This window comes from Salvia hispanica, chromosome 3 (genome assembly GCF_023119035.1).
Source record: "Salvia hispanica cultivar TCC Black 2014 chromosome 3, UniMelb_Shisp_WGS_1.0, whole genome shotgun sequence".
Lineage (NCBI taxonomy): Eukaryota > Viridiplantae > Streptophyta > Magnoliopsida > Lamiales > Lamiaceae > Salvia > Salvia hispanica.
In genome coordinates, this window is record NC_062967.1 from 39,960,664 (window position 1) to 39,979,429 (window position 18,766).

The 18,766-nt window shown below is 32.8% G+C and overlaps 3 protein-coding genes across 4 annotated transcripts; 2 read left to right on the forward strand and 1 right to left on the reverse strand.

Annotated features, from left to right (window-relative positions):
• Positions 1–3,498: 3,498 nt before the first annotated feature.
• Positions 3,499–6,872, forward strand: LOC125215350 (carbon catabolite repressor protein 4 homolog 4). Of its 2 annotated transcripts, none has more exons than XM_048116742.1 (10): positions 3,499–3,577; positions 4,068–4,168; positions 4,271–4,311; positions 4,859–4,908; positions 5,031–5,100; positions 5,218–5,339; positions 5,614–5,744; positions 5,871–6,018; positions 6,141–6,288; positions 6,441–6,872. In XM_048116742.1, exons 1-10 carry the CDS (start codon positions 3,543–3,545, stop codon positions 6,738–6,740), a joined length of 1,146 nt encoding a protein of 381 aa, XP_047972699.1. In that variant the 5' UTR covers positions 3,499–3,542; the 3' UTR covers positions 6,741–6,872. The 2 variants fall into 2 exon arrangements, with proteins under 2 accessions (XP_047972699.1, XP_047972700.1); XM_048116743.1 differs by having other exon boundaries at positions 3,501–3,577; positions 4,073–4,168.
• A 297-nt stretch (positions 6,873–7,169) lies between these two features.
• LOC125215351 (dolichyl-diphosphooligosaccharide--protein glycosyltransferase subunit 4A-like) lies at positions 7,170–8,703 on the forward strand. The gene is made up of 2 exons (XM_048116745.1): positions 7,170–7,284; positions 8,402–8,703. The coding sequence occupies exon 2, from the start codon at positions 8,402–8,404 to the stop codon at positions 8,513–8,515; it is 114 nt and encodes a 37-aa protein (XP_047972702.1). The 5' UTR covers positions 7,170–7,284; the 3' UTR covers positions 8,516–8,703.
• A 387-nt stretch (positions 8,704–9,090) lies between these two features.
• LOC125215793 (probable serine/threonine-protein kinase PBL15) lies at positions 9,091–11,475 on the reverse strand. Its single transcript, XM_048117342.1, has 5 exons — positions 10,979–11,475; positions 10,220–10,355; positions 9,987–10,123; positions 9,787–9,910; positions 9,091–9,697 (listed from the first exon to the last, which is right to left on the reverse strand). The coding sequence occupies exons 1-5, from the start codon at positions 11,432–11,434 to the stop codon at positions 9,252–9,254; spliced, it is 1,299 nt and encodes a 432-aa protein (XP_047973299.1). The 5' UTR covers positions 11,435–11,475; the 3' UTR covers positions 9,091–9,251.
• Between the last annotated feature and the right edge of the window lie 7,291 nt (positions 11,476–18,766).

Consider the following 18,766-nt stretch of genomic DNA (forward strand, 5'->3'; position numbering starts at 1 on the left):
ATTGCCCAAAACCCCAAAACCCCTCAAAAGGGCATTTTCGTCTCAAAATATTATTTTTGATATTAACCCTTAATCCAGGGACTACTGGTGATATTTTTAAAGTCCAGGGACTATTTTTGAGATAAACCCATAGTCCAGGGACCATTTTTGAATTTCACTCTTTAAAAAAATTCATATTCACTGAAAATAGGACATTAATAAATGTATATATATGGGAGAGGAAATCACAAGATTGATTAACAGCGACGCGTGTGATGGCGGTGCTTTAAATTTTATGGAAGCATATGCATATGTCTCTTTTTGCGATCGCATCTCTATTTGTTTTCACTTTGCATCACATTTCTAGTGGAGCTTTTTTATATGCACTATTTATTTTTTGTTGTAGTATTCTTTTAGCCTTTCGTAAATTGCCTTTTTGTGTGCTCATTTTAGTATAAGTGATTATATTAATGTTTTATGTTATGCTGGAATAATAGTTAGGACTCGCGTCATTTTCAACAATTTAATTAATCAATACTTTATTTTATAGGTTTATTCTCACTGATGATTAATTTTGAGTAAAAAGTTGTATACATTCATTGAATTCTGCGGTGAGTAAATGAGTTCAATAATCCTCAAGTAGAATTAATTGATCTTTATTTAGTGTTTGTTGCTTTTGAAATGAAATTTGCTTCACATAGTTCAAATTTAATTATATCAGATACATGCACCTGAGTGCCTCTAAATTTTTATATGCAATTCCTCACTATAGCAAAATTGAAAATTGGAATTGTTCATGAAATGTCGAAACTATGAATACATGGAATTTAGTCGTCCAAAAACTCAAAATCGGCAAACTAATAGTTTCATCCACCATTAGCAGTTCCTTTTTATACAGATTTTATAAAATTACAAGTTAAAAAAAAAAATAGCATTGGATTTCACTTTTATGTACTAATTTTAATAAAATATAAATGATACGATTATGTATATAATAATGAAGCTTACTATTTATTGTAAAATTAAAATAAGACTTTTATTGGTATATGGATTAAAATGACAAAAATAAATTCTTATCTCTAGGGGGAGTAGTGTTGTTTTACTTTTAGATTGTGGCTAACTATTCAAATTAAAATTAGACTTTTTTTGGTGTATGGATTAAAATGATAGAGAAATTCGTATCCCTAGGGGGAGAAGTGTTACTTGTACTTTTTGATTGTTGCTAACTATTCAAATTAAAATAAAATTTTTTTATTGGTGTATGGATTAAAATGACAAAAAGAAATTCTTATCCTTTTTTAATTAGTTTGTTGATAATTGTTATAGGAGTATTTGGCAATTGACAATTAGTGGTGGTGCTCAAGTGGGGCCAAATAATTATCATCCACCAATTAGTATGCATCAATCAGTGCATGTTTGAATATAAAATGCCAATACTGATGTTGATTAAAGGTCGAGCAATAATGATGGTAAAAGTAATTAATTATATCATTAATAGTTGAATTATAATTTGTATCTAATTAAATGCACGTTGCATGGTCAGTCTCTGGCATCACTAGTTCATGTGACTTCGGTTTTTGTCGATGTCAAACCTAACAATTTGGATCATACAAATTTAGTACTCCAAATTAAATAAAACTTCAATTCATTTAATTCTCATACTTAATTGTTAATTAAGTACTCACACACCCATGATGCAGAATTTGAAAAATCACGCCCACCTTTAATAAAACAAGCATCTAATCCTAATGTTAATGTACTACTCTTTTTTGTAGTGGTGTTTGTATAACTTATCCTTTTATTTCTGAACAAATCAGTCGGCATCCTAATGATTAAGATGTTTAACTTTAATTTAATTTAATTTAATTTTTCTAACATGTCAATTTTTTTTCATTGGTTGAGACATCTAATACCAAACTTCAATGTTGATGCCAGAATGGAAATTGGTCCACACCGAAAACGATTGAACATCAAGAGTAGTAAATATTTTTTTATTATGACTTGGCTTTAAAGAACTTGCTTCGTATAGAAATTCATTGACAATTAAATTCACCACAACTACTTGAAAAAACTAACCTCTCTTGTGAAACGAAGAACTAGATGGATTTGGGTTAATTTGAACGTTATTTTAACTCATCAAATCTAGAAATTCCTCTTATTCATGGACATTTGTTTTGTTGATGATAGTTTTAATCAAATGAAATATTTTAGAGGAGATGTAATCAAATGCAAACTCTAAATAATGTACAAACTTAAAATTATAATCTGGACTGTTAAAAAATGTCAACAGATGATAAAATTACATTAACAGAAAATGTCAACACATTGTCAGTGGTTGATGTTGTATTGATATTTTGTGTTAATGTAATTTTATCATCTGTTGACATTTTTCGATGGTCCAAATTATAATTTGAAGTTTGTACAATATTTAGAATTTGCATTTTATCACTGCGCTATGACTAGAGTAACATAGACTAAACTTATCGCATATTTTGATAAAATTATTTCACAATATGTCGGTTGTCTGGTTAAAAAGTTTGAAAATATCACTCACTGTAATATTCTTCAAAAAGAAAAGGATAGAACAATAAAATCTCTTTTTATAAGCAGATGTGTCTCGTAGTAATATATTTGTTTGATTTATTTCTATCATTAGTCCATTCTCATGTGTCACATTCAAGTACTTAATTTCTATTCTCATCTTCTAACGATATGCAAAATCATCAATTACTGTAATTCTATTTAGAAATATAGAAGAATCCACATACTATTATCAATAGCGAATTCTACCCCAGCTGGAATTTGTTAGTATGTTCTACGAAATTTCACTATCAAAATAATTGACAAAGAAATGGATAGATAATCAAATGATGAATCCATCAATCAGTATGCATATTACGTGTAGGATACTTGTCATCAAGATAATGCATATGATAGTTAAGTTCATCTTACCAAAACAAAAGTGGTTAGATAACTAATCAAATACTCCAAGATAACTAATCAAATACTCCATCCGTCTCACAGAAATATGTCAAAATAAGAGAAAATAAGAAAAGACTTCCATAAATATATACAAACCATTTATATGGAACGAACGTAAAATTAAATATGACTAATTTTATGGGAGGAAAGGAGCATAAAAAATGTCCCAAACTATAATAAATTAATACTACGTAATTAAATCTCAAACTATTGGTTTTTTATCAAAATGTATCACAAATGCATTTTTTAGCCTCTTGAATCTTGATAGAGTTCACTGGATGCAATATTTTTTATTTTTAAAATTACATGACTCAATATTAACATCGTTTGTGCCACAAATACAATACTACAAATTGATAATCTTATAGTTCAAGAGATTTTTAATAATGTGGATATAGTTTTGGAAATGAAAATTGCAGTGAAAGCCCAATATTATCTGGGTTGAAGCCCAGTAGACTAATATGTAAGGCCCAACTCAATTATGGAAGACACGTGAATATCACGTGCCTAATCTGAAATGTAGCTTCGCCGTCGTCAAATTGGACTCTGCGTTTCTGCAAAACTGCTTCCGAAGCAAGGCAATGCTGAGGTGCTCCTTCTTGCCTCCTCGATTCAGGTATGACCACGTTCCATTCACACGAAACTCATCATTGTGGAAAATCTAAATTGCAATTGTTTTGTTTTTCTTTATAACGTTGGCAATGGAGCTTTAGTGGTTCATGTTAATGTTCTTTTTCATTGGGATCCAATCATCCTCTAGAAGAATTGTGTTTTAAAATCATTAGGAAAGTTGCTGATGGAAAGGCTAGTTAATTTCTCCTCAACCATATTGTAGTTTCAATGGGGAAATTGATGCTAATTAGAGTGACAAGTGTGTAGCATATTTTGGGGAAATTATGTATATTAATAATGAGAACTAATTCATGTGAATGACTTTATGCTGTATTATGTGTATTGTTTTAAAAGTGTATTATCTTGTTCAGGGTGTATTAGTAATGAAGTTGTGGATTGATTCAATTGCATAGTAGGGGATTTTCTTGCGGTTTGTAAACCTGTTTGCCTCTTTTCTACTGTATGAGGTAATCTGAAGTTCATTTTATCTGCAGCGCAGCTCGTTATAGCAAGATGAGCACAGCTCCTGGACCAATATGTCGAAAGTTTGTTCCAGTTGAGCAGAGTGAAGTTACTTCTATCAGTAAAACAGATGGTGTGTGTGTCTCACAATAATGTTCTTTGATCTTTATTCTTTCTTTTCCTTAGTTCGTTATAGTAACTAATTTTCTCTAATGCCCTCTGCTCGATATTCCAGGCTTCAAATTCCGGCTTGTATCGTATAATATTTTGGCACAGGTATAATGATATTCTTTTGCACGTTCTATTGGTTATATCTGGTCACATTTGCTACTTTTCTCCGATATACTCATTTATATTTAAGACAGAGAAATCCTTGTTGCTAGGGAGATGAAGATTAATCCTACTTGACGATTGGATATATGAACATGGACTCACTATCGTTTAGCAAGCTTCTTTAATTCAAGTACTTGGTCTATTCGTATTCAACACTTCTGGTGTAGTTAGCATATCTCCATTTAATATTAAGGAGTTTCATATTTGATTCCTTTTATTGGTGCTGAAATGAATCAAGTAGTATTATTCTAGATGGCTTCTTCTCATACTATATTGTCTTCTCAATTCTCATTATTTTACCAGCTACGAATGGAGACAATTCTATGTAGCTGTTTAACTATGATCCCTTCATAAAGGGCTTTTCTGTGCAATACATCAACCACACACTCTATTTCATTAAACACTTTGGTTTTCTCTCTATGCATATATTTCCCTGAGCTATTGGAAGATGGTACAATTATCTTGATCAGTTTGATTGTCATATTTTCAGGCATACGTGAAAAGAATTTTTTTTCCACATTCACCGGGTCCTAGTCTCAAGTATGTTCTCTAGCAAATACTTCACTTAATGGGGCACCTTGTGTCTCTGAACTCTTTCGCCAATATATGAGTAAAATGTTTTTTATATTGCAATACTTTCATATTTCTAAGTTTATGCGTAGGTGGAAAGCTCGGTCGCAGGCCATTCTCACAGTGCTTAAGAGCCTTGAAGCAGATTTTTTTTGTCTACAGGTAAACATCACTTCCGTGTCTTTGTAGTAAAATATTAATACAGTGATGAATTCTTCATTTAATCCATCCTTCTTTTTTTGTTGTTTATTATAAAGAATTGGTTTACATACATATCAGGAAGTCGATGAGTATGATACATTTTATAAGAACAATATGGCGAGCCTGGGCTATTCAAGTATCTACATTCAAAGAAGTGGGAAAAAAAGAGATGGATGCGGAATTTTCTATAAACAGGATAAGTATGCTGGTTCTTTACTTTCTCATTGCAGTTTTACATTTACTCCAGATATGCATAGTGCTTCGAAAAATACAATTTTAGCATTTTAAAAACTTATTTATGTAAAATTCTGTAGTCTGAATCATTGCAAGTTCTTAGTAACCTCGTTAATTACTATTTCATCTGAACCAATTATCTTCTGCATATAGTCTTCTGATAATTAGCAAGCTGTATGTATGCCATGTGATGATTTCCTAGTACATTGATCTTATAATGTTGTTGGTTATTCTAATTAGTGCAGAGTTGGTCATAGAAGAGAAAATTGACTACAATGATTTGGTGGCTACAGTTGACGACGAAAAAACATCATCTTCAGATGATGGCAATAAGTTGCTAGTTGGTGGAAATAAAGAGGAGACAAAATCTGGTAACCTTCTCAAAGTTGCTTCTTGCCACTGTTTGCATACTAGTATTTAGTTAATCACAGGCCTTAAATGTTCTGATTACATACGTGATTGTCAAGAAAGTCTACAGTTTTGCCTTTGATTTTCAGGTTCCGAGAAAGAGAGTTCAGAAGATCGCGGAGATCCGAATGATCCTCGTGTAAGATTAAAGCGTGACTGTGTAGGAACCATGGCTGCTTTTAGACTTAAGAATCCTACATTTCACTATGTTATTATTGCGAACACTCATATATACTGGTAAGTTGGTCTGCTTTTCAGAAATCTGTAAATTTAAATACCCCTAACGCATATTGGCTACAAAGAAAAAATAAATATGTTACTGAGGTTCTTACCCCATAATTATCGATAATCTTCTGCAGGGATCCAGAATGGGCCGATGTAAAAATTGCGCAGGTTAAGTACTTGCTTTCGCGCTTAGCAGAATTCAAAATGCTAGTAGCCAAAAAGTTTGATTGCTCGCCCTCAGTAATTGTTGCGGGGGACTTCAATTCAACTCCCGGAGATCAGGTCAGTTTGAGTAATTTACACACATTCTATTACAAGAATCTTCATGACACCCTGCCAGCTACTTGGATGCGGTATCATTGATCATAGGGGTGATTGCCAAACAAATCATGAAAAATAGTTCTTTACTTGTAAAAATGCTTCAACTACTCCAGGTGTATCAATACCTAGTCTCGGGCACGAGTGGCATGGGACCAGAGAGTGTGGATGATCTGCCGATCCCACTGGCAAGTGTGTACGCATTTGCAGGAGGGGAGCCGGAGTTCACGAACTGCACTCCCGGATTCACAGGCACTCTTGACTACATCTTATTTTCCCCTGATCAAGGTGTAAAACCAGTGAACTATCTTGAGCTTCCAGTAGCAGAATCCCCCGATGTAAGTGGCGGGTTGCCGAATTATTTCCACCCCAGCGATCACCTTCCGATCGGGGCAGAGTTTGAAGTCGAGGCATAGAGTTAGTTATTCAGCTACGAAGAGTAGTGGTAGATTACATTGTGAGATTCTCACTTATTTCAAATTCTTTGCCTTATTTGTTGATTGTACCTTTAATTGATCTTAAGATTCTTTTAATCTTTGTAACAAAAACAATTTTGTCACTTTTATTTGGACGATGAGAGCAAAATATTAGGATCAAATCATATAAACAATTTTCTAAAAATGTAGTAGTAATTTTTTAAAAAAATAAAATGAGAATTTACATCCATTTTCCTTCCTTTGATCACGATGATCATCAACCCATGTTTATGTAATTCATTTTTCATTTTTCATTTTTCAAAATCATCAGCCCAACAATAAAATTAATTACGAGAGCCCACGATAGAAATTACCCTCAAAACGACGACGTTGAGTTTCATAGAGCTACTAAACGTCGACGTATTGGCTACATATATATAGGAGTTCACAGCAACGACTTGAGAATTCGGTAGTTTTCGATTGCAGTCTGCAGCTCTACAGATCTGAGCTTCGCCGCCGGTTTTGCAATTCCTCTCCGATCAAAGTAAGAATCCTAAATTTATCACTTCTAATTTCTCAATTCATTCGGAATTATCGATATTTTAGTTCGCATTCATGTTTGCAAGGAAATTTTGTCGTTTAATTGCGATTCCTTGATCTGATCACTGAATTGAGTGCATTCTTTTTGAGCTTCTTGTTTGTTAATTTACTATTTTGCGTATCAATTTGCCGATCCATTGACTTGAGGAGCTGCCTTAGAAGACCATTTTTGTTCTTAAAAGTATTTTTCGAAAGTTTTTATTATCTGCGGATGAATCCAAGGTTTTTAAATATTTGGTCAATGATCTGTTATAATTTCATTATTTGGATGATGAAATGGAAAATTGCACAAAAATTCACATTCTCATTCAGTCATTTGAGCAAAGAAAACATAAATAGTTAGAGGAAAGGTGATTATAGGCAACAAAGATTAATTGATTTAACTTCATATTATAAATTGTGATCCTAAAAGTGTCTCCTGAGTAATTTGCTTTGGTATTACAGAGTTTTTTTGCCTTCGGTTCAGATCCTTTGGACCATTAAAAGTTTTCCTTGAGGCAGGTGGAAAAAGCTTGAATTTTGAAGAAGTTAACTTTTCATGAAAAAACTGTCACCTGCCCACCATTCGCTTTATAACTGGATTCTTTATTTACATTTACTCTGTGAATTGGTCAATGTGGATAAGTATAAATGAGGGATACTAGTTTGTTTTGGGCAGGCTTCTGAATGTGTTTAGGATCATTGGGACCCTTTTGTTAGTTATAAAATGTAGATGGTTGGTATATAAAGCAACTGAACACTTTTATACATTTTGTGTTTCTTGTGATGGAAAGTGGAGAAGACATTCATGAAATTAATCATAGATGTGTTTACTGATTATAAGAATGGAAGGTAAGTCATTTGGAAACTGTGAATCAGTCGAAGCAAATGGATGATAAGTAGTACTGTATATTAGTCTATTTTTTTTATCAAAATGTTTATAGTAATACATTAGATGTTAGAACCAGTTTGTTTTTCAAGGTTGTGTCTTCGTGTTTTTGCAAATTGCCAATGGCAGTAAGGGATCTTGATTCTCGAGGAGTTACTAATGAAATATGACTTTTATCAATCTTTTGTAACAGATGATTGATGATCAAGACCTGGGCTTCTTTGCCAATTTTCTTGGTATTTTCATATTTGTTCTGGTGATTGCCTACCACTACGTGACAGCGGACCCAAAATTCGAGGGCAACTGAAGATTCGTTCTCGCCATACCAATGCATAGATTTGCGAGAGTATGATTGTCATGTGATGGGTTAAATTTTGGACAGAGATACATATGATGTAGTACTTTTATATGATGAGACAGTTAATTTTAGCCTTACTGCTAATTAATGGATAATCTTTGATATAATAGACTACTCAGAAATATCTTCACACTTCACCCTCCCCAGTGTCGAAATTTTCTTGTTGCGTATGTGATTCTTGTTCTAAACGTTTTTTCATTATCCTTATCCGCATTCTGTGTAGTTATGGTGGCATTTGTCTGGCAAATTCAATCTACAAATCTTATGTTTTAGCGTAAGTGTCACTTATTTGAGTTATTCAGCCAGCAGCCTACTATGATAGAAGTAGACACGTAATGCTCGAGCGCGATTAGGGCCTCCGGGCCGGGGATGAAGTCTGAATTTAATCTTGATATTGTAATGTTTAATTTCTTCATTCTTTTTACTTCACTTCTACACTCACTCAGAGTGTAGTGTGTGTGAGTGTGGAACTATTAAAGCACACAAAAGCTAAAGAGTGACTATGTTTATCGCCAAAGCAAAAAAATTGCAACCTTAGAAGGCTCACAGATTTATAGCATATAATTCACATTATAGACAAGTACATCGGCAATTCAAGCATGCCTTAGTTTTCTTCCACAAAACATATATCATATATACGTTACATAAATACACATATATATAATATTAATAATAACTCAACAATTTATTTCGTTCTTGGGCTGGCGGCGACGGCAGCACTTCTACAGCCGAGGCTATTCTGCCTCCTCCCTTTGCCAACCGAGTTGTCATTTCGGCTGTTTTTAGGCGTAACGGGCCACTGCCCGTTTGTGATGGCCATATCCCTCAAATGTTGAATGTTCTCTAGCGTTTCGATAATCGCAGGCATTTTGGGCCTGTCCTTCGGGTTCAAGCTCACGCATTGTTGGGCCAAAAGGCCCATTTCTCTAGCCCCCCTAACGGAGTACTGGCCTGCAAATCTTGGGTCCATTATACACCGCATTTTCCGACTGCTCGTCAAATAGGGCCGGGTCCAATCCACTAAGCTTTGCTCGTGTTCGGCCCGGCTTCTGTCCATCGCTCTCCGGCCCGTTAGAAATTCTAGTAGAACCACTCCAAAACTGTAGATGTCGCTCTTTGTGGTTAGGTGACCTGCACCAATGTTTATTTTATAAATTATGTTGAATACAAAAATTATTTCATTATAAGCTTTTTGATGAAAATGAAAATTAGAAAATTACCGGTGTTGACGTATTCAGGAGCGGCATAACCGTATGTCCCCATCACACGAGTGGTGACATGAGTGTTTGAACCTTCCGGTCCCATTTTTGCTAGTCCAAAATCAGATAATTTAGCGTTGAATTCCTACAAAAATATAAAATAAATATTAGTAATAGTAGTTGTTTATGGTCATTCAGATTGAGATATAGTAAATACGCACCGAGTCAAGTAAAATATTAGAGGCCTTAAAGTCGCGGTAAATGACTGGTTTCTCAGCACCGTGTAGGAAAGCAAGGCCTTTGGCTGCGCCTATAGCAATCTTCAACCTTGTTGCCCATGGCAAACAAACAGACATTCCTATACATAATTCACACACCAAAAGTTCACAAAATTAATTATGAATATTAGCAATTATAGTGCTAAACTTTTGAAAAAAGAGTCATGTTTTGTTACTTTTGAATAGATGATTTTCCAAGCTTCCACGTGGCATGAACTCATATACAAGAAGCCTCTCTTCATCTTCACAGCAGTAGCCAATCAACTTAACCAAATTGGGATGCCTCAACTGCCCAAGAAATATAACCTCCGCCTTCAAACACACAACAAATTCATAATGTTAGTAGTAATATACTAATTCATTATTAATCAAGACATATAAATCAATCTTTGCATGTGGCTAGCTATAGAAGCATCTTTTTTCCAATAGATAATGACAATCAAACAAAGTATAGCACGCCAATAATTCAACCCAAACTAATATATTATTGTACAAAAGTTATTATATCTATATTTCTTGAATTTCCTTAAAGAAAAAAATACTAGTAATATCTAGATGTATAAAAGCTAAATTATAAATGATGAAATTTGTTGTGCACTTTTGGAAACTAAATTATAGAGGGCAAATTCTAGTCTATTGTGCGCTTTTCAAAAACTAAACTATAAAGGGCAAATTCTCATTTATCGTGCGCTTTCCGAAAACATAATTATATAGAGCAAATTCTGGCATGATGTTCCCTTTTCAAAAACTGAAATACAAATCACGAAATTTGCACTTTTCACAATCATCCCATCATCGTGATCATCGTGTATTTCACATGAAACGAGACGAATAAAATAATTATAAAAAATTGAAAAACCTCATGATTTAATTTATAATTCAATTTTTATACGAAACAGAATTCGACCATCTCTCGTGATTTATTAAAAACTTACGAGCCATTCGCGGTGGCCTTGGAGGCCTTCGATATTGAGCAGCTTGACTGCAGCCGGCTGAGCTTTCAGCCCGGGTTTGAGCCCCTCCTCCAAATAGCCCTTGTGGACCCTACCAAACCCTCCTTCTCCGAGGAGGAAATGGGCGGCGAAGTTCTGCGTGGCGCCGCGCAGCTCGCTGAGCTGGAAGTCGTGCAGGTCGCCCGCGAACGTCTGCGCCAGGTCCTCGTTGAGCCGGCCCGACGTCGACCTCAGGCTGCTGTCGGAGAAGGACAGCTTCCTGAACGACGGCATCTGCGCCGGCGCCGTCAAATTCTTCGACGAAGAGTTCGATGACGAAGGCGGCTTCTTGCTGCTCATGTTGCCGAAGTTGGCGCGGTCGTCGGCCGAGCAGCAGTACCGGGCCGTGAAGGGCTTCCACTGCTGCTGCGGCTTTTTCGTTTTCGGATCGATCTTCATTCTTCGATACTACTGTGTAGTGTGTGTATTTTGGGAGAGTTGGTTTGGGAGGGAGAGAGTGTTACATTCCATCTTATTATAGAAGATGGATTTTATTGGATGCTTTGTTTATTAATTGTTTTTTTTATTGGATTTTGGATTAACTAATGTGGTGGAATTATTTAAGTAGTCTTTTTTTTTGGTGGGGTTTATCTTCTTTGGTGCAAGAAATTAATGTATTTCTTCTGTTTTAATATGGTTGAATTATTTTTTCATTTTAAAACGTTCTATTGTAGTCGAGTCATTTGTGTATCTCGTTTCATTATAGTTTAGTTATAATTTATTTTGGAACATTTTAGCATAGTTGAGTCATTTTCGCTTTATTATTTCTTTAATTAACATTCTAATCTTCGTATGGAAAAGAAATTTCTTGACTATGGTGGGACGAAGGGAGTATTGTAATGAATTGGGCATGTTTTGAGGGGGTGTGGTAGAAGAGGACATTCTTTCTGTAACTGCTCCAACCACTCTACTAATTAACTAGGGTTTTTAAATTTATGTTTGTTCTAATCTATGGCTATGGAGATATGTATATAATATATGAATGAACTTTTTTTAATTTCGTCACTTGTCTTATAGGGAGTGTCTTGATGCAGAATGTTAGTGATATGTTGGGTATTGTTTGGGTGAAGTGTCGTCGTCTACAAGAATAACCTTGAATTGGTGTAGGTATAAGTTTTTAGGTTACATCACTGCATATTTTGGAAAAAAATTATTGTGGGACAATCACGAAATTTTGAAACTTCATGATTTGTAATTTAAATTATACTAGTAAAAGAATTGAGAAAATATTATTCTCTCTGTCCCCCATTAGGAGCAGCACTTTGACCGAGCACGGGTTTTAAGAAATGTAAAGAAAAGTTTGTTGAAAAAGTTAGTGGAATGTGAGACCCACTTTTTATATTGGTTTTATAATAAAATGTGAGTGAAATGAGTTAGTGAAATGTGAGACCTACTTACCAAATGGAAATTAGTAACTCTTATTCGGGGACCGTGGGAGTATATTTTGATTAAATTTCGTGATTTCATCTGTAATTTTTTTCTTTTTCTGTGTAATGAGATAATGCCATCCTAAACTAGAACCGCGGTTTAAACCGGAACATGCCATGGTTAAAGGTCACTGACGTACACAGTGAAGAGGGAAGTAGGGGGCTTAAGCCCTATCATTTTTTTCCTTTTACTTTATTCAAATATGTGAAAATTATTAAAAATTACCTCTCTTACCAAAATGTTTCAACATTTTTGCAATATTGTAAAAACATTTTACAAATAGAATAATGTATAATCTGACAAATTAATTATACCCAAAAATTCCACATGATCGATGGAGATAAGGAAGTTTCTTCTCCATTCATTTAGTATTATTTTTTGTTTATAAGATCTGTTTTAAATGTGCACAATGAGAAACGAGTAAGTAATAATACAGAGACTGTATTAATAAAATGGGCATGGGATGCCAGTGATGAATATAATTCCAAATATAAACGTATTGATGACACCGCCCACATATATAATTCTCTGGTGTAAATACATTTAGTTTTCCTATAATTTTTGGCACATATATATACCTCATTAATTTTGTTATTTTGTAGCAACACCTCAATAAAATTAATATATGGGAGCAGTTAGAGAAATGAGGGCAGTAGTGACGCTGGGTATTGCACTTTCCAACTCCACCATAACAACCAAACCCTTGCAAATTGCAATTGGTTCTCTAATTCTCACACAATCTTTCCCAATACATGTAGTCTTTAAGTTTAGGTCAAACTTTTATATAAGTACATATAAGCAATTTTTTATTTTAGATGATATATGAGAATATTAAACATATAATACTATACTTTAATCAAATTTTGGTTCACTCACGGTAAAATACTGTATTATTGATATGTTCTGATTTTACAACAATCAAAATTTCAGCATTTTCATAGCTTGACGACTTAATTATATGACGTTATACGACGTAAACAAAAGTGAACAAATGAAATGATTTGATTTAATGATTTACAACATTGTTTCGCTTATAATGTGATGTCGTCATTTTTATTGACGTCCAAAATATTATCACAAGCCATCCACCCCAAGGGCCCCCACACCCCAGCCTGATAGAGTAGTGAGAGGGTCAATCACGGTTTCATATCAATCTGCTCCTCAAGGAAGTGGTCTTGGACCCGATGCATGTGCACAAAGAGCCACCACATTGGGTGAAACTCTCACACTGCCACTATCGTGATTCAAATCTAAGAAATTATATTCAATTGCCTCCTTGAAAACCAACTAAGTTACACGTACAAGCAAGTTACGTTTACTTTTGTTAGGGTAAACACATCACAATTCTATATTTGATACATATACACTAATAAAAATATATGTAAGGTACAAAGCATAGACTATACATATACCATGTATAAGCATATATAATGCATGTATATAATAATGTTTGGGATCGATTTTATGAAATGTGAAGACAAAAGAAGGAGAATCTTGACCTTACGACATTCCGTGATCTTCACATTGATATTTATGACCATATATCATATCTTCAGTTAAAGACAGAAGATTTTTGCTATAAACAAATTTGCAAAATTTTAATTTGTAATTTATTTTATTTTGTAGTCAATCTTGGCTACCTATGGTTTGAGCCACTCTATACATGTAGTTCATATTCCGCGTAAACGTGCTGAAAATTGTTGCTAGAGGGTGACAGATAAATTAAAACGAACTACCCATAATTGAAGGAGTTTATTTGTAATAATGGTTGGTATATAATTTTCACATATATACATTTATTTATTGAAAAAGTAAGACACATTTGTCATTGTGTTTGGAGCGTGCACCAAACTTTTGATTAAAACCATATTATATACTTATTCATTAATATAGCATATATGGCGCTATTGCTTGATAAAAAAAATATTCCCCTCGTCCATAAAATATAGTTTTATTGGTGAATAACATGAGTTTTTGGAGTAACAAAATATGAAAGATAAAGTCAGAAAAATAGGAGTAAGAGAGAAATTTTAGATAACATAAGAGAAAGAAATAGTATAAAATATAAGTACTAATATTTAGAAGTAACTTTCTATTTTTAGTCTTGAACTAATTTTGATAGATGGATAGAAATGAAAAATGAGACTATATTTTTTGATAGAACGGAGCTATGATGACCTTGAGGTCACGAGTTCAAACCCGTCATCTGCTGGGTGACTTTCGGTCTTAATTCGCAAATTACGTACCTGGTAGAGTAAGATTAGTCGGATTCCGTTTAAAGACAAGTTTGGTACACCTGTGGTCAAACCAAAAATGAAAAGAAAATTAGGAATACTAATTGGTGGTATATATATCGAAATTGAGATGAAATCATATTGTTTTGAGATCGGCAGTGGATGTAAGAAATTTTGATTTAGAAAAGTGTTTGTGAGCCCACAATTTTAAATCCTCTAAATTACTAAATTAGCAATACTCTTTCCTTCCCAAATTAATTGAAAAGTATTTCATGAGATGAAAGTGATGTTTAATGATGAATAAAGTAAATGGGAAATAATGTAAATAGTTGAGAACAAATATAAAATCGATTAATATGAGATTGAAGGAGTATGGATAGTATGTGCTTAACCGTAGTGAATATGCGAGAGGAATCTTTTTTATTGGGCCAAAGGGCCCTTTCAACTACTTGTAACATATTGCACTGGGTCGGCCCAAAATAGAACTCACGTTCTTTATTTCTTTCAGAATTTTAACTTTTCTCATATTTCTTTATTCATTTCATTTTCTATTTTAGACATCCCTCAAATTCATAATAAGTAGGGTGGATAGTTTTCTTTATTTATAAATACCAAATATGATATATAACAACATCGTTTTAGTGAATCAAAATTATTAAATTAATGAATGTGACAGTGTCCTAACTTTCCAAATACTCCGACAAATATATTTTCAAATAATATTGAAAATATTTTTTATTTTATTTTGCTTTCAACCGACCACTTGGAAATCGCCGAAGAAAAACACTTGCGCCAAATTAATAAGGGAGCATTCATTTTTCAACTGATAAATGGAAGATTGACATAATTTATCATCATTAATTATTACAATTTCTCTAATCTTATATTTCAATGGGTTAAGAATCAAACAAAATTAATTCAAATAATATGAATTGTCACGGGTCAGGATAGACTAAAACTCCAATTTTCCGAAGCAATAACCTATAATAATGTTTTATCTATATCCAGACTAATCCTCAGAAAATACCAGGAAAAGTTATAATTAATTAATGTTAAGAACTCACATTTCCCTATTAATTTAATTTAAAAGAATGGTAATTTGCATTTACATCTTCAAGATCTTCGAATCGACAAATTAATAAAATTCCTTAACTTATATAGTCTATTACCATTATGCGTTGATTTGGTTTTTCAAAGAATATCACATATCCAAATTCTATGCCGCAGCAACTTCTAGTTTAAAAACTGAGCTAATTAACAAATTTAAATTAATTATTGAAAAGTTTCCACCATAAAATAAAATAAATCATTAATGAAGACACTTTGAAGTCCTTTTATTATTATAAAGTATGAAAACGGCTTATGATTAAACTTCATTAATTTTGAAAAAATTTATGAAGTAGAATTTGGTAGAAAAGATAAATAAATAAATAAAATATAATAAAAAATTATACTTTAGATAATTTTTGGTCATATAACTTCATGATAGAGTTTGTTTGTTAGAGTCGGTTGAATTTGAAGATTAAAGTTTTTAATTGAAAATCTATGGTTTAATACCACAAAAATGTTTATATTTGGAATTGAATTCTTCTCGATTTCAATATGAATTCTATAACTAAATTAAATACTTATTTAAGATGTCAGATAGTTGTAAAAATCGAGCACCTCTCAAAACATACTACACACTCAACACCACACACACACTATACCGCAAACACAGTATTCACACATTGTGCACACACATACTACATACGCTGCATGTGCACAAGCAATGCACACTCTTACAAGCAACTCAAAAGATCATGTATAATGCATAACATCGGTAAAAAACATTAAGAAATTATTCAGTTACAAATCAATCGGTATCAAATGGAGTAGTATATATTATTAAAATTTTTGACTTATTAAACAATATTTTGAAACTGAACTAGAATATATAACTTCAAATTACAGAATTCCAATTCCAGATCCAGTTCCATGATTCGAAAAGCTTTCAAAACTCATAATCCGGCCCTCATTACTTCTGTCTCCTCTTCAAACCGAAGGTGAAAACCTTCTTCTTTCCCATCTTCAACACTACATTTTCTCTCTCTTCCATGGCTTCCTTCACCACTCTCTCATGCTCCTTTATTGGGAAAAAACCCTCTTCCCCATAGATATTTTCTTCCATCCCATAATCTCCATAATAAGTAGCAATTCCACAGCTTTTCTCACTTTGCTTTTGATCTTCCACTCTTCTCCTACTTCTTCTCCACAAGCATAAACATGAAGATCCAAACTCACCCATATATGAAACAAATCTTTTTAATTTTTTATTTTTGGTAAAAATAAACTAGCTACTATATTTTGAGAAGTGATTTCGATGTATAATATATATACACAATGGGTTTGGGGTGAGGGGTCGGTGGATAACAGTAGATCTGTTGATTTTGTGTGAAATTAATTATATATGATGGCTTTATTGAACAAAAATCACAGACTTGCTATGCAAATATTTATTGTTTGCAGCTGTTACATTCTATTGTATTTAATTGTATCGCTTCAATTTCTAGATTTTCTTCTCGTGTTCGAATCCCATCTATAATGTCTATCTCATCATTTATAGTATGTAGAATTTACTAATTTATGTGATCGAGTTAATAAGTGGGGAAAATTAGAGATTTTCAAAATGTTTTAAAGAAAAATTGATTTGTATGAGAAAATAAAGGGTGGGATATTTTGGATCTAGATTTCTTAATTTTGAGTAAATTATATGCACCGTCTAATTTGCATATAATGCATGTACATATTATAAGTCCTATCATGATATGGTGTTTTTCATCAAACTCAATCATTTGCAACTTTTTATGGAAATTAAATGTGGTATTTATATATACTTGTAGTATCTTGCTACTTGAGCTTAAAATATGTAGTATTTGATTAATACTTTTGCAGTCTATGGATTAAGGTATCAATTTGAGTTGGGAAATTGATGCTTGAATTTGGGGTTTAATCTTGTCTGATCATTTCAATTTTCAGAGTCAAAATTTATGTATTAAAAGTTCAATTTGTCTGATATCAAAGGGATTGCAGACAATGACTAATCGATTGGCATTGACTTTGACGTATTTAAAAGAGGAAAATTGATTTTTTTCTTAAGGATAGAATTGTTAAATTAATTTGGCTAATTTGTAACTTGGCATGCACAGTTGACTTTTTCGTTTATGATAGGATAAAATGGTGTAGAAAATTACTAGGAGTAATTTGTAATTTCATATATTGGGACCTGGTTATGAAAGATTTCAATTCTCTGGTATAAAATTATATTTTCCTTGCATTTGATTAATACCAATTCTTTTTTCTTTTAACTTTTCACATTTTTTAAGTATTTGGAGTATATACACACACTGCATTTATACACAAATATCGAAAATTTTAGATATTTAGAGATGTAAAAAATTTCTAGATTTGAAGAGGACGAATTCGTTCGTATTTTTTGGTTTTGCTCCATCAAAACCTGAAATCCAAATGTTAAAAGTGAAAAGATTCAAGGTCAATATTTTAACCTTTCAAATCAAGAATAAAATTATAGTAAAATCAAGTCAAAAAGGTCTAAACAATCAAATTGGGCTTCTTACAAGAGAATCATAATGCATAAAATGGAATTTGTCACTTGAATACCGACGCAGTCCAACAAATTTTTTTCAAGATCGTTCACATTTATCACAAATTAGAATAGGACGACATATTTTGTTTGCTACCTAACATGTGTTTTTATTAGTTATATTGAATCCAAATATGTGGATTGATTCGAATAATCCAACAATTTGCTAGGGAGTACCAATCTAAATGACTCTAAAATCTAAATAGAATAGAACATAATCTGATATGGTTGGCCCAATATAACTCGAGTGACATAGAGTTAACCCAAAACGGTCATTCTTAGGGTATTATTTATATTTTCAATTTTCATTATTTTTTAAAAGTTTGATTAAATGTATGTGAAAATATATTTTGATTCATTAGTTGAAAGTTATACTCAATTATTTTATTTTTTTATTATTTACTACTGCATTTTAAAAAGGTTATA

Excerpts from the sequence above, each read along its gene's own strand:
- LOC125215350 (XM_048116742.1), top strand. The coding sequence starts at position 3,543 with ATGCTGAGGTGCTCCTTCTTGCCTCCTCGATTCAG. Across the intron at positions 4,169-4,270 it reads TTCTATCAGTAAAACAGATG|GCTTCAAATTCCGGCTTGTA; the intron begins GTGTGTGTGTCT and ends TCGATATTCCAG. Across the intron at positions 4,909-5,030 it reads TCACCGGGTCCTAGTCTCAA|GTGGAAAGCTCGGTCGCAGG; the intron begins GTATGTTCTCTA and ends GTTTATGCGTAG.
- LOC125215351 (XM_048116745.1), top strand. The coding sequence starts at position 8,402 with ATGATTGATGATCAAGACCTGGGCTTCTTTGCCAATTTTCTTGGTATT.
- LOC125215793 (XM_048117342.1), bottom strand. The coding sequence starts at position 11,434 with ATGAAGATCGATCCGAAAACGAAAAAGCCGCAGCAGCAGTGGAAGCCC. Across the intron at positions 10,356-10,978 it reads AAGGCCACCGCGAATGGCTC|GCGGAGGTTATATTTCTTGG; the intron begins GTAAGTTTTTAA and ends GTGTGTTTGAAG. Across the intron at positions 10,124-10,219 it reads GGAAAATCATCTATTCAAAA|GAATGTCTGTTTGTTTGCCA; the intron begins GTAACAAAACAT and ends AATTATGTATAG.